Raw genomic sequence first — 14,373 nt, 5'->3', positions numbered from 1 at the left:
TTAAAATGTTCAGAGAGCTGGCGCAGACATGATAGGCCAAATGGCCTCCTTCTATACATAACAATTCTGTGATTCTGTGAAATACCTTAGCACAATCTAATGATTTAAATGAGATCACTGATCCAGGGATCTCCAAACTGAAACCCTTCATACAATTTGCTAAAGTCCCTGATATGTTCTTCCATGGAACAGCTTTCTCTTTTCCAAAATCTATCAAATTCTGACCAGGCTCTTAGGCATTTAACAGATCACCTTTCTTGCAGATTTTATCCAGAAATTCTATTAAGAAGTTCAAACCTTCATCAATATCCAACTGGCATCCATCTCAGAAAATGCCTTACCTTACTTGATTTTACTTCTTGCAGGAATGCACAATGTCAAGGATATCCTTGTTTTCTCTTTGGTAGATAACCTGTGTCCACATATCAGCCTCATTCCTCTACTGGGGATGCAGTTCAAACTCTGAAAATATCAGAGGGTAACCATCCCCTGACAATTTAAACTCGCTTTCTGACATTTAAACCACTGTGGTAACTAGGATTCTAGTGTTACGTCCACTCTGGTAGATAGGCAGTGAAGAATAGAACGGGAGCTTAGTGTTTATGCACTTACAAGCTTTATTTACAGAGACACACAACAAAACACCCCCAACCAACAACCACCGTTTTAGTCTGCTCCTACATAGCAAGACTGCAGGACTGAACGGAGAGTCAGTTGGTCCCCTGAAATTTAAAATTTATCCCTCTGTACAAATTCTCCATCTTTAGTGTTGCCCGTCTTCATACTGAGGACATCTGTCATCATGTTGTGTGGCACTACCACTGAGTTAAATGGGAGAGACTCAGAACAGATCTAGCAGCCCAAAATTGGGCATCCATGACATATTGTGGGCCATAATTGGTAGAAGAATTGTATTCAGCCACAATCTGTAACCTCATGGCTGGCATATGCCTCACTCTACCATTACCATCAAGCCAGGGAATCAAGCCTGGTTCAATGGGGAGTGCACAACAGCATGCCAGGAGCAACGTCATGCATACCTAAAAATGAGATGCCAACCTGGTGAAGCTGCAATATAGGACTATATTGCATGTTGAACAGTGAAAATAGCATGTGATAGACAGACCTAAGCAATACCCCAACCAGATCAAAACTCTTCAGCCCTGTCACTTCCAATCATGAACTAACCAGAGCAGGAGGCTCCACAAAAATCCCCATCTACTGGTTGAAGGCATAACTAGCACAAAGGAAGATGATTGTGATTGTTGGAAGCCAATCATCTTAGCCCCATGGTATCCCTGCAGAAGTAACTCAGGGTCATGTCCTAGGTCCAACCATCTTCAGCTGCTTCATCAATGACCTTCCCTTCATCATAAGGCCAGAAGTGTGGATGTTTACTAACGATTTCACTGTGTTTAATACTATTCACGGCTCATCAGTCACTGAAGTAGTCAGTGTCCACATGCAACAAGACCTTGGGCCAGAATTTCCCAGTTGGCGAGTGGGGGTGGGGGTGGGGGGGCGCGCTCGCCGACGTGTAAAATGACGCAGGATGAAGTCGGGTGGAACTCCTGACGTCACCCCGCCCCATTTAAATTTTCAGTTAGGCAGATCAGCTGTGCGCCTGCCGATCTGTCAATGGCCAATTGAGGTCACTGACAAAGTCAGTAAACTAATTAATGGACCTGCCCATCCAACCTTAAGGTTGGTGGGCAGGCCAGGAGTCCTGGTGGGCATTATAAAAAGCATGAAACCTCATCCACGGGCGGGATGAGGTTTCATGTAGGTTTTAAAAAATGTAATTAAATGTATGTAAAAGTTATGGACATGTACCAACTCATATGACAATGTCACATGAGGGGACATGTCAGGGAAATTATTTTTTCTATTTTTCAGATTTTTTACAGTAGAGCCGATCCCCTTGAGGCTGCACTTAGCCTCAGGGAAATGAGTGCGGTCTTTCGTGCGCATGTGTCAAAGAGTGCACTCTTGGCTCAGGGAATCCCCACCTCCTACCCCGCCCGCACAGGGAGTGCATAGCACTTCCTTGCGGACGTCACGCTGGGTGGGCTTTAATTGGTTCGCCCATGTAAACTGGCGGTACGCCCCTGATCCGAGGCACGCCTCTGCGTGCCCACTCTTAGACTTCCCCTTCCAACGGGGGGAAAGTTCTGCCCCTGGGCAACATTCAGACTTGAACTGATAAGTGGCAATTAACATTTGCACCACACAAGTGCCAAGCAGTGACCACCTCCAGCAAGAGAGAACTGAATCATCTCTCCTTGACATTCATCACAAACAACACCCTGGGGGTTACGTTTGACCAGAAACTTAACTGGACCAGCAATATAAATACTTTGGCTCACAAGTGCAGGTCAAAGGCTGGGAATTGTGTAGCAATTTACTCACCTCCTGACTTCCCAAAGCCTGTCCACAGGCGAAAAGATAATTTATTTTTTAGAGGGCTTCCTTTGAGATTTTCTCAAGGGCTACTTCTTGGTTTTCAAGGGCTCCTTTTTAATTCTCATTAACTCCTTTATTAAGGTGATGCAGCCACATAGTAACATTATTTCTGTATTTGTGTTGTGTTTTTAGGGTTTCCTTCTTTATATAGATAAGATAGCACAAATAAGAGGTGGAAGGATTTAAAAATGGTGGATGGGACCTGATTCTGGGATTCCTGCCGAGTTTAATGGCGCCTCCAACTTTTTGTGGTGCAAGATAAGGATGCAAATAATGAGCTCACATCCTGTCCTCCCAAATTGGCCGGCTACGGTACGCAGCCCCTAGTCTTCCTGCAATTTTGGTGGTTGGGCCACCTTCTCCATGACTCATAGTTCATGGCCCCTCATGAACCATAGTCTGGATTCAGGAACCCTTTGAAAGGTTAGTTTAAAAGGCCTTATTCGTATCCCTCCCTGCTAACTCATGCTCCCCCACACATTCCCAAAGGCTCCTCATCCCCTCCATGCCATCTCATGGCACTTCTATACTCATTCACCTAGTATATACTCTGTATAGAACCAATGAACTCTATAGTAACAATGGCACATGCAAAACTGCTTAAAAATCACAAATTCATAATGTTCTTTAAAAGTGTCAATGAACCAGATCTTTAAGGTATCAATGACAGAGGCTAGGAGCACTTGACACCTCTTTACCATGTGCAAAAAATTGAGCCATTAACAAAACAGATCACAGAAAAAATAGCTTATCGTAACATCATAAAGCTGTCAACTAGGCAAAGTAAAATATTTATGAGAGTCTGGGCTCTCAACCCACTGATGCAGGTCTGCTGAGTCAGGAAATTTCCCAACTTCATCGATCTGTCTCAAAGATGAAAATCCAGCCCTGTTTACCTACACTAGATGGACTGCAGCAATTCATGATGGAAATTCATTGCCACCTTCTCAAGTGCAACGAGGGATGGACAACAAACATTGGATTTGGCAGCAATGCTCACATCCTATGAAAGAATTTAAAAAAAGACCCAACATTCCAGCTCCAATTTTGGCAAATTCCAAGCTTTATCAAAACAGGATTGCCACACCCTGGGCAGAATTTTATGGTTCCCTAACAGCAGATTTGCAGACAGGGGAGCTTTAAAATTCCCCAGGTGGCCTTCTCGCTGTGCTCCAGCTCGTCCCTGATCTGTCTGCAATTTTCCGTGGGGTGGATGAGGCCTAGCCCTCTCTCCTATTGAGGACTGTATGTGGCAAACCTTAAGGACTGCTTCCTGTCCCAGCCTCAATGTTAAGGCTGGTTGGAGAAGTTTAGGGGCAGGAAGAAGCCCGATAGGTCACCCTGCTCGGGCCTCAGGCGTGAATGAGGGGTATGCCTCCCTCAAGGGCTCCCCTTTCACATAGGTTGACTGCCTCCCAGGTCTATCCGCCACAGGTGCTCCCTCCCCCCGGCCTCTCCATCAAAGTATTCACCATCTTTTTCCCCAACCCCCTCGGGCCTTACCCCTTCCTGCTGTGAGAACCCCGCCCCCCCTTCTCCCCATCCCCCACTTAACCTGGTCCTGGTCTCCAGACTTTGAAAATGGGGACTGCTTATAGCTCCAGTCCTGGGCACTGCTGGCACTGGCATTGCTGTGACTACAGCGCTGCCAGCCATTCGGATTGGCCAGCAGCTCTCTGAAGCAGTGCTTTTGCCCCTCACTTGGACGGAAGTACTGTCTCCAGCCAAAATGGCTGTAGAGCTGTTGTAATCAGCAGGGTGCATTCCCTGCTGACTGTTTGGGTGGCAGGCAACAAACCCTCTGGTCCTTAATTTCAATTCTGTTAATCTAACTTTGTTAATTTTATCTTTTACCATTTTTAAGCACAGGATGCTGAGAAAGCTAGTAAAGATTTCCCATGTTGCAGGTAGATAGGATGAAGTTCAACAAACAGTATATAAGCGTAGTGTCAGGAGAGAGTTTATGGATGTTATTATTTGGAAGTTTAGGATTGTAGGGATGGTGTGTGATCAAGGAAAACTGGAACATGGGTTGTGGAATGTGGGAGCATTGGGGGGGTGGTCATGATTTTTAGAGTTTTAAATTTATACTGCTGAGAAAATAACTCACCCATGTTTTTAAGCTGATTTCTTGAATATTGCTTTTGGCTGTGTAGGGAGAGTATTCAAGGTCAGGGCTCAGAAACTTCTTGTTGTGGCTGTGAGGTGGGCAGTCTGAACTTGTAATAGGAGGAGTGTCATGTTTCAGGATTTTTCATCATTCTTTCTTTACAGAAAGGGTTGTCAATTGAGTATTTTTCAATGCCTATAATTTAAAACAAGTAGACTTTGCACTGACATATAAAAGAAAAGCTACATGCTGCTAGTGTATAACACGTGTATTGTTTGTGGATTTCACAAATGATACAACAAGAGCCATTGTCTTTCCCCAGGTCCATTATTCAAGATTCCCCCATTCATCTTTAGAACTCACAAACTGGGGGAAGAGGAGAGAGAGCTATTTGAAAAGCCTACTGATGAATCACTTCAAGGCAATTTAAACGTCAGGGTCTTAAGTGTCTTGCTGGCTACAACAACAATTAAGATTTATACCTCTGACGTAGTAAAATATCTCAAGACACTGCACATGAGCAATTATCAAACAAAATTTAAAACCACATAAATAAATATAAGGTAGGTTTTAAGGAGTGTTTTAAAGGAGGAGAGAGTGGTAGCGAAGCAGGAAGGTTTAGGGAGGAAATTTCAGTGCTAAGTGCCTAGACTGCTGAAGGCACGCCACCAGTGGTGGAGTGAAGAAAATCAGTGATGTACAAACTGCCAGAATTGGAAGAATGCAGACAACTTGGAGCGTTCTACGGCTGGGCAAGCTTACGGAGATAGGGAGAGCAAGGTCATGGACAGATCTGAAAACATGGATAAGAATTTTAAAATTCAGCCATAGCTGAACAGAGAGCCAGTAAAGGTCAATAAGAACAGAGGTAATGGATGAACTGGATTTGGTGCAAATTAAAACGTGGGCAACAGAGTTTTGAATGAGCTTAGTGCAAGGTGGGAGGCTGGCCAGGAGAGCCATGTAATGGTCGAGTTTAGATGAAATAACAAATGCATGGATGGGGGGTTTAACAACAGATGAGCTGAGGAAGGGGAAACCACAGGCAATTTCACTATAATAACTTGACGGAGCAGAGAGGTTTCAACAAGAAATAGATAAACTTTATTACAGAGAGTTTTTCAGGTGCTACTCGCTTGATTAGGACTGTCGTCAGCAAGCCTGACCCTCCAGATTGCCCATGCTTAGGGCTCATTGGTTGGAGCCTCCAAGAACATCACGTGACCCCCTTATAGACAGCAGGAGAGGCTATACCTTCAGTTTCTACATTTCCTCCCCCTTTAGATTTTTACGGTTTGTATTTACAGGGAGCATTTGAATATCCAACAACATATACATATATACAACTTCAGGGGCAGGATTTTATATCCCATGAGCGGATGTGCGCCCGACCCGATAAGGCTTAAAATTGCATGTGATATTTCCGTCAGCAGGCGCGGGCGAGAGTGGGCAGCATTCCTGCCAACAATTAAGAGGTCTATTAAGGCCATTAAAGTCTTAATTAACTGCTATTTTTCGCTGCCCGTCCAATTGGCCAGCCAGCCTTTGCGTTTTTGAGAAAATCTCATCCATGGGCGGGATGAGGTTTCCGGCATTAAATTAAAGAAAATAAAAATGTTTTGGCATAATTTTTATAATGTTTCTATTCATGTGACATTTTTTTCCGATTTTCAAAATCTTCATTTTTGATTTCAAAATTCTTCAGCTCCCTGTCTCGCTTGCTCTCCTCCCGTCCCCACCCTGGCAGTGCTGAGCCTTTCAGCGTGCCTTTCATGCTGATTGGCCAATAATTGGCCAGCCAGTGTGAAATAACGGTCGGTTGTTGGGCTGTTTTCCAGCGACTCTTGAGCCTGCCCAACGACCTGAAAATCCTGCCCCAGGTGATTAAAGATTAAGTCTCTGAGCTGCTCTCCTTATATGGCTAGAACAACATAGCTCTACCACTTGAGGTTCTTCCAAAGGATCAACATGATCAGAAACTGCAGCACGAGACACATCATTAGAAAGTGGCAGTTCTGGGTCTGGCAACTCTACAGAGACATCGGGCATGTCTATTCTAGGTCCACCTGTCACCACGGGAATTGATGGTTTGACATTAATCACAGGCGTAATAGTTGGTTGTTGGATGTCTCTATCATGAATATGGTCCACGTGCTCAGGGATGATTCTATTTTCCACTTGCACTTGAAAGGATAAGGAACCAGTATCTGAGACAATGGTTCCAGGAACCCAACAAGGTCTGCTTCCAAAATGTTGCACGAATACTGTGTCACCTACTTTGAATGTGCGAGCTTTGCTGTGAATATCGTGATTCAGTTTTTGATTTTCTGATTTCTCTCTAGCTTCCACTCTAAATTTGAAAACGCCAGAGTTAACCTTGCATCTAGGTGGCATTTCATCAATAATTGAGATGGTGTTGAACCCGTAGTCAAATGTGGCGTTGTACGTTAACTGAGAAGAAAGCGGGAAAGTTGAGTTTCTAGAGTACTTTCTGATAACCTATTCATACCAGACTTGAAGCTTTGCACAGCCCTTTCAACTAAACCATTTGTTGAGGGATGATAAGGGCTGTTTTAATATGTTTGATTCCATTCAGATTCATGAATCTCTGAAACTCTGTACTGGTAAAGACTATACCGTTAGCAGAAATGACTATTTCAGGTAGGCCATGTATGCTAAAATAGTGACATAGCTTTTCAATAGTTGAGCTCAGTGTTGGTGATTTGACTTCATGTACATCCATCCATTTAGAATGTGCATCTACGATCGACAAAACATGGTACCTAAGAATGGTCCATGTAGTCTAACCCAGGTCAACCAGACCACTCCCATGGATGCAGGGGAGCTGAAACAGGCAACATCGATGTTACTGACAATGGAAACAGTGCTTGACTATGCTTTCAATGTCACAGCCAATGCCTGGCCACCAGACATAGTTTTAGGCAAGCATTTTAATCTTTGATATACCTGGATGTGCACTGTGAAACTCTTGTCAAGAGTGGTGCTCTTCCTTGTGATGGGATGACAACTGTTGATCAGCACAACAAAATTTCATTTGACAACTTAACTCTAATTTTCTGGCATGGAATGGTCTGAACTCTTCAGATACAGGCACATTTGACCACCCTTGCAAAACAAGGTCTCTGACTTTCAACAATATTGGATCTTTATTTGTCCAATTTCTAAGTTACTTCATGCACAAAGGCATAGAATGCAAGAAATTCAGTAATGGCGCAACATTTTATGGCACTGAAGCATGTACTTGGTAACGGGAGACAACTGAGTGCGTCTGCGTTTGCAATGCGTAAGCCAGGACGGTACATATAAGTATATTCATATGCAAATAATATCAGAGCCCAACATCATATTTTTGCTGTAGCTGTTGGTGGAACAGCCATATCCTCACAGGATAAATCAATTAATGGTTTATGGTCCGACACAATGGTGAAGTGTCATCCCTGTAGGTATTGGTAGAATTTCTTCACTCCAAATACCACCGATAAACCTTCCTTTTCTAGCTGGGAATAATCCTTCTCAGCTGTGGAGAGGGTCCTTGAGCCATAGCCAATGGGCCTCTCTGATCCATTTTCCATTCTATATGCTAACACAGCTCCTGTACCATAAGGAGAGGCACCACATGTTAATACCAGCTCTTTTGATGGGCCTTAGTGTACCAATAAACATGACAAATGCAGCCATTTCTTTACTTCCACAAAGGCTTCTTCCTATTGTGAATTCCATGATCAATGGTGATTCTCTTTTAACAAGTGTAATGGTGCCTACACAGTTGATAATTTAGGCAAGAAGTGGCTATAGTAGTTGATCGTATGCAGAAAAGACTTGAGTTTGGTTAAATTGGACGGTGAGCGTGCATCTTTTATTGCCTGAGCTCTCTCTTCTACCAGATGCAACCCATGGCGTTCACCCTGTGACTCCAGGTATGTAACTTCTGGCATAAAAAAAGAATGTGCTGGAAAAACTAGAGGTCTAACAGCATCCGTAGAGAGAGAAACAAAATTAACATTTCAAGTCCATATGATTCTTCATCAGAGAGGTAGAAATGAAATGGAATTTATACTGTTGGAGGGGGGTGGAGCAGGTAAAGCAGGCTAGAAGGTCAGCAATAGGTGGGGGCTGAGGAGGGATTGACAAAGGTCTCATGGATGCAAGACAAAGGAAGTGTTAATGGTAGTGGTGAAGACTGATATTGGCATAAAGGTGAGAAAGCAGAATGTGTTAATGGCACATCATGGTCAGACCTCTGTGAATGAACAACATCGAACAAGTGACGGATGGCCCTGTTGGTTCGAGTGGGGAGATGGGGAAGGGGTCAGTGGTTGGGGAAAATGGAGGAGAAGGGGGATTTAAAAAGAGATAAAAATATAGTACAGAAAAAAAATTAATTTAAAAAAGTTAAAGAAGGATAAGGAAAAGGGGTGAAGATGGTGGAGAGAGTTCGTGGTCTGAACTTGTTAAACTCAATGCTGAGTCCAGAAGGCTGTAAAGTGCCTAATTGTAGGCTGAAGTGCTGTTCCTCCAGTTTGCCTTGGGCTTCACTGGAGCATTGCAGCAGGCCAAGGACAGATATGTGGGCATGAGAGCAGGATGGTGAAATGGCAAGAGACAGAATGGTCTGGATCATGCTTGCAGACAGACCGGAGGTGTTCTGTAAAGTGCTTACCCAGTCTGTGCTTTGCCTTCCCAGTGTAGATAAGACCGCATTGGGAGCAGTGAATGCAGCAGACCAAATTGAAGGAGGCGTAAGTGAAGCACTTTCATGTGTTTGGGCCCTTGGACGGTGAGGAGAGAGGAGGTAAAGGGGCAGTTGTTGCACCTACTCCGTTTGCATGTGACGGTGCCGTGGGAAGGGGATGAGCTTTTGGGGTGATGGAAGAGTGGACCAGGGTGTCCCGGAGGGAATGGTCCCTATGGAATGCTAACAGTGGGGGTGAAGGAAAGATGTGTTTGGAGGTGGCATCATGCTGGAGTTGGCGGAATGGTGGAGGATGATCCTTTGAATGTGGAGGCTGGTGGGATGGAAAGTGAGGAGAATGGGGACCCTATCATGGTTGTGGGAAGGAGTGAAAGGGGTGAGGGCAGAAGCACGGGAGATGGGTCAGACTCGGTTGAGGGCCCTGTTGACCACAGTGGGAGTTTTATTCTGCTTTACCTGCTCCAAACCACCACCCCCCTCTCCTCCACCCCCCAAAAGTATAAGTTCCATCTCATTTCTACCTCTTTCTAGCTCTGAGTAAGTCATATGGACTCGAAACCTTAACTTTGGACAGGTTGGATGATGCCTAGCTTTTCTAAGTGGCACAGTTCTGCATCCTTTAATGGATAAGGCACAGCTCTGGCCTTAAAGAAACGTGGTGTTGCCTGAGGATCCACGTATAATTTTGTTTGCAAGTCTGTTAACTTCCTTAATTTGTCCCAAAATACACTGTCATATTTCCTTAGCAGTTCAGGAACTCCTCCTGTTTTAAGATGAAATATCTCAGACCGGGCAAGCTTGATTTTCTGTAACCAGTCTTGATCTAGAAGTCTTGGTCCTTCTCCTTTCACTATTATCACAGGCAGCTGGGCTGTCTGTTGCCTATAAGACACTGGTACTGTGGTGATGCCCTTTACCTTAATAGATTCTCTAATGTATGTCCATAATTTAGCGGTTGTCCGCTCCAGAATTAGTGGCTGGGTACCTTTACTAAGATATTTGAAAGTGTGCTCTCCCACCACTGTAGCTGGGTCTCCCGTATCCACCTCCATTATTAGTGGCTTTCCGGTAACTTGAATTGTGACAGTGATACGTTCGGTTTTTACGGCAGTGACATTATACAGGGAATAGATGTCGATGTCAGCAGCTTCAGGTTCTGCCATATTTTTAAATTTGGTCATGTTGGTTTGCTGCTTTACGGTCTGTTTCGACTTAACCCTGCATTGCCTTACTAGGTGACCTTTCTTATGGCAGTAAAGGCATTCTTCCTCCTTGAATCTACAAGTGTCTGGTCTGTGGTCACCCCCACATCTGTAACAAATTAACCTTGGCATTGCTGCAATTCCTTTTCATGTTTCTAACAGTGGCCATTGCCTCTCGCTTCAATGCTGTGAGTCTTGTTTTCACACCATTCCCGATGGTAGGTTCCCGCCCCACATGAAGAACAGCGCCATGTTGTATGTGTTGCAAAGCCTGTGAGTCTCTCGCAGCACTTTCCATGGCGATGGAGATTCCTAGGGGGCGCTATATGGTGGCAACCTGAACTCCACAAAATAATCAGTCCTGTAGTGTATCATTTAATGTGTCCCCGAAGCCATAGTGTTCTGTCAACTGCTTCAGCTTCGCTGCATAGGTAGCGATGGATTCTCCCGGGGCCCTAAATCTGCAATTAAACTTAAAAAGCTTCAGCTGGAAATGCATTTTCAAGAGGTTCACTAATTCATCAAAGGACTTCAAATTGGGCATGCTCAGGGCTGTCAGGTTGTGAATGAGAGTGTATGTCTTACTGCCACATACACTCAAAAGGATTGCTTTCTGCTTTTCCTCCACGATGATTTCGTTTGCTTTGAAATAAAAACCAAGGTGCTCTACATACAGTCTCCAGTCTTCCATAGTCGCATCGTAAGGATTGATTCTGCCAAAGAGCAGCATGATTGGTGAGTGGTCTTTTCTTTTTCTTAAGAATCAATGTACTCACATTAACATGGCGAGGTGCAGCACCGGAGCTATCCCACCCTCATTGCAAAATGTAACGACTCAATGAAGCGGACAGGTTGTTTCAACAAGAAACAGATAAACTTTATTACAGAGAGCTTTTCAGGTGCTACATGCTCAATCAGGACTCTCGTCAGGAAGCCCCACTCTCCGGAATACCCGCACTTAGGGCTCATTGGTCAAGAACATCACGTGCCCCCTGATAGACAGCAGGAGAGGCTATGCTTCAGTTGCTACAGTTACAAAGGTGGAAATATATAATCTTAGGAAGGGGACCCTATGGGGTCAGAAGCTCAACTCAGGATCAAATAGGATGTCAAGATTGTGAACAGTTTGGTTCAGCCTCACACAGTGACCATGGAGAGGGACCTGGTGACAAATTTTGTCTTATACGGATCCTGTGAAGCATCTTGGGATACTTGACTACATTAAAAGCACTAAACAAATGCAAAATAAAGTTGTTGTTGAAGGATTAGAGGCTGGGTTAAACGGAGAATGGAGGTGTTCAAAATTATGATGGGCTTTGAAAGAGTAGATTGGGGGAAGCTTTCTACTGGTCTGAAGGTTGCTAACCAGAGGACATGGATTTAAGAATATTGGCAAAAAAAATCTGTTGGGGAATTGAGGAACTTGTACTGACATGTAAAAGAAAAGCTACATGCTGCAAGTGTAGAACACGTGTATTGTTTGTGGATTTCACAAATGATACAATAAGAGCCAATTGCCTTCTCCCAGGTCCATTATTCAAGATTCCCCCATTCATCTTTAGAACTCAAAAACTGGGGGAAGAGGAGAGAGGTATTTGAAAGGCCTACTGATGAATCACTTCAAGGCAATTTAAACGTCAGGGTCTTAAGTCTTGTTGGCTATGATAACAATTAAGATTTATACCTCTGACGTACTAAAATTTCTCAAGACACTGCACATGAGCAATTATCAAACAAAATTTAAAACCGAGCCACATAAGTAAATATAAGGTAGGTTTTAAGGAGTGTTTTAAAGGAGGAGAGAGTGGTAGCGAAGCAGGAAGGTTTAGGGAGGAAATTTCAGTGCTATGGACCTAGACTGCTGAAGTGATGGAGTGAAGAAAATCAGTGATGTACAAACTGTCAGAATTGGAAGAATGCAGACATCTTGGAGCGTTCTACGGCTGAGCAAGCTTACGGAGATAGGGAGAGCAAGGCCATGGACAGATCTGAAAACATGGATAAGAATTTTAAAATTCAGCTGTAGCTGAACAGGGAGCCAGTATAGGTCAATAAGAACAGAGGTAATGGATGAACTGGATTTGGTGCAAATTAAGACATGGGCAACAGAGTTTTGAATGAGCTTAGTGCAAAGTGGGAGGCTGGCTAGGAGAGCAATGTAATGGTCGAGTGTAGATGAAATAACAAATACATGGATGAGGGTTTTAACAACAGATGAACTGAGGAAGGGGAAACCACAGGCATCTTCACTATAATAACTTGACGGAGCAGACAGGTTTCAACAAGAAATAGATAAACTTTATTACAGAGAGTTTTTCAGGTGCTACTCGCTTGATCAGGACTGTCGTCAGCAAGCCTGACCCTCCAGATTGCCCATGCTTAGGGCTCATTGGTTGGAGCCTCCAAGAACATCACGTGACCCCCTTATAGACAGCAGGAGAGGCTATACCTTCAGTTTCTACATTTCCTCCCCCTTTAGATTTTTACGGTTTGTATTTACAGGGAGCATTTGAATATCCAACAACATATACATATATACAATTTCAGGGGCAGGATTTTATATCCCATGAGCGGATGTGCGCCCGACCCGATAAGGCTTAAAATTGCATGTGATATTTCCGTCAGCAGGCGCGGGCGAGAGTGGGCAGCATTCCTGCCAACAATTAAGAGGTCTATTAAGGCCATTAAAGTCTTAATTAACTGCTATTTTTCGCTGCCCGTCCAACCTTATGTTTGGTGGACGGGCGGACGATTTGGCCAGCCAGCCTTTGCGTTTTTGAGGAAATCTCATCCATGGGCAGGACGAGGTTTCTGTAATTAAATTAAAGAAAATAAAATTGTTTTGGCATAATTTTTATAACGTTTCTATTCATGTGACATTTTTTTCTGATTTTCAAAATCTTCATTTAAAATTCTTCAGCTCCCTGTCTCGCTTGCTCTCCTCCCGTCCCCTGGCAACGCTGAGCCTTTCAGCGTGCCTTTCATGCTGGTTGGCCACTAATTGGCCAGCCAGTGTAAAATAAAGGTCGGTTGTTGGGCTGTTTTCCAGCGGCTCCCGAGCCCACCCAACGACCTGAAAATCCTGCCCCAGGTGATTAAAGATTATGTCTCTGAGCTGCTCTCCTTATATGGCTAGAATAACGTATCTCTACCACTTAAGGTTCTTCCAAAGGATCAACATGATCAGAAACTGCAGCACGAGACACGTCATTAGAAAGTGGCAGTTCTGGGTCTGGCAACTCTACAGAGACATCGGGCATGTCTATTCTAGGTCCACCTGTCACCACGGGAATTGATGGTTTGACGTTAATCACAGGCGTAATAGTTGGTTGTTGGAATGTCTCTATCATGAATATGGTCCACGTGCTCAGGGATGATTCTATTTTCCACTTGCACTTGAAAGGATAAGGAACCAGTATCTGAGACAATGGTTCCAGGAACCCAACAAGGTCCGCTTCCAAAATGTTGCACGAATACTGTGTCACCTACTTTGAATGTGCGAGCTTTGCTGTGAATATCGTGATTCAGTTTTTGATTTTCTGATTTCTCTCTAGCTTCCACTCTAAATTTGAAAATGCCAGAGTTAACCTTGCATCTAGGTGGCATTTCATCAATAATTGAGATGGTGTTGAACCCGTAGTCAAATGTGGCGTTGTACGTTAACTGAGAAGAAAGCGGGAAAGTTGAGTTTCTAGAGTACTTTCTGATAACCTATTCATACCAGACTTGAAGATTTGCACAGCCCTTTCAACTAAACCATTTGTTGAGGGATGATAAGGGGCTGTTTTAATATGTTTGATTCCATTCAGATTCATGAATCTCTGAAACTCTGTACTGGTAAAGACTGTACCATTAGCAGAAATGACTATTTCAGGTAGGCCATG

General features: G+C 43.9%; 2 protein-coding genes across 6 annotated transcripts in view; one reads left to right on the top strand and one right to left on the bottom strand.

Annotated features, from left to right (window-relative positions):
• idua (alpha-L-iduronidase) overlaps window positions 1-14,373 on the top strand; it is a 325,106-nt gene that overhangs the window by 87,393 nt on the left and 223,340 nt on the right. The window lies entirely within an intron of this gene.
• The window catches only part of LOC121283949 (sulfate transporter-like), a 73,155-nt gene that overhangs the window by 54,921 nt on the left and 3,861 nt on the right, over window positions 1-14,373 (bottom strand). The window contains exons 2-3 of the mRNA XM_041198765.1: window positions 13,979-14,152; window positions 6,851-7,024 (exon numbers count right to left, since the gene is read on the bottom strand). Coding sequence (XP_041054699.1) covers window positions 6,851-7,024; window positions 13,979-14,152 — 348 coding nt within the window. The remainder of the gene's footprint in view (window positions 1-6,850; window positions 7,025-13,978; window positions 14,153-14,373) is intronic.

Source organism: Carcharodon carcharias, chromosome 1, assembly GCF_017639515.1.
Source record: "Carcharodon carcharias isolate sCarCar2 chromosome 1, sCarCar2.pri, whole genome shotgun sequence".
NCBI lineage: Eukaryota > Metazoa > Chordata > Chondrichthyes > Lamniformes > Lamnidae > Carcharodon > Carcharodon carcharias.
This window is presented reverse-complemented; position numbering and strand designations above follow the sequence as displayed.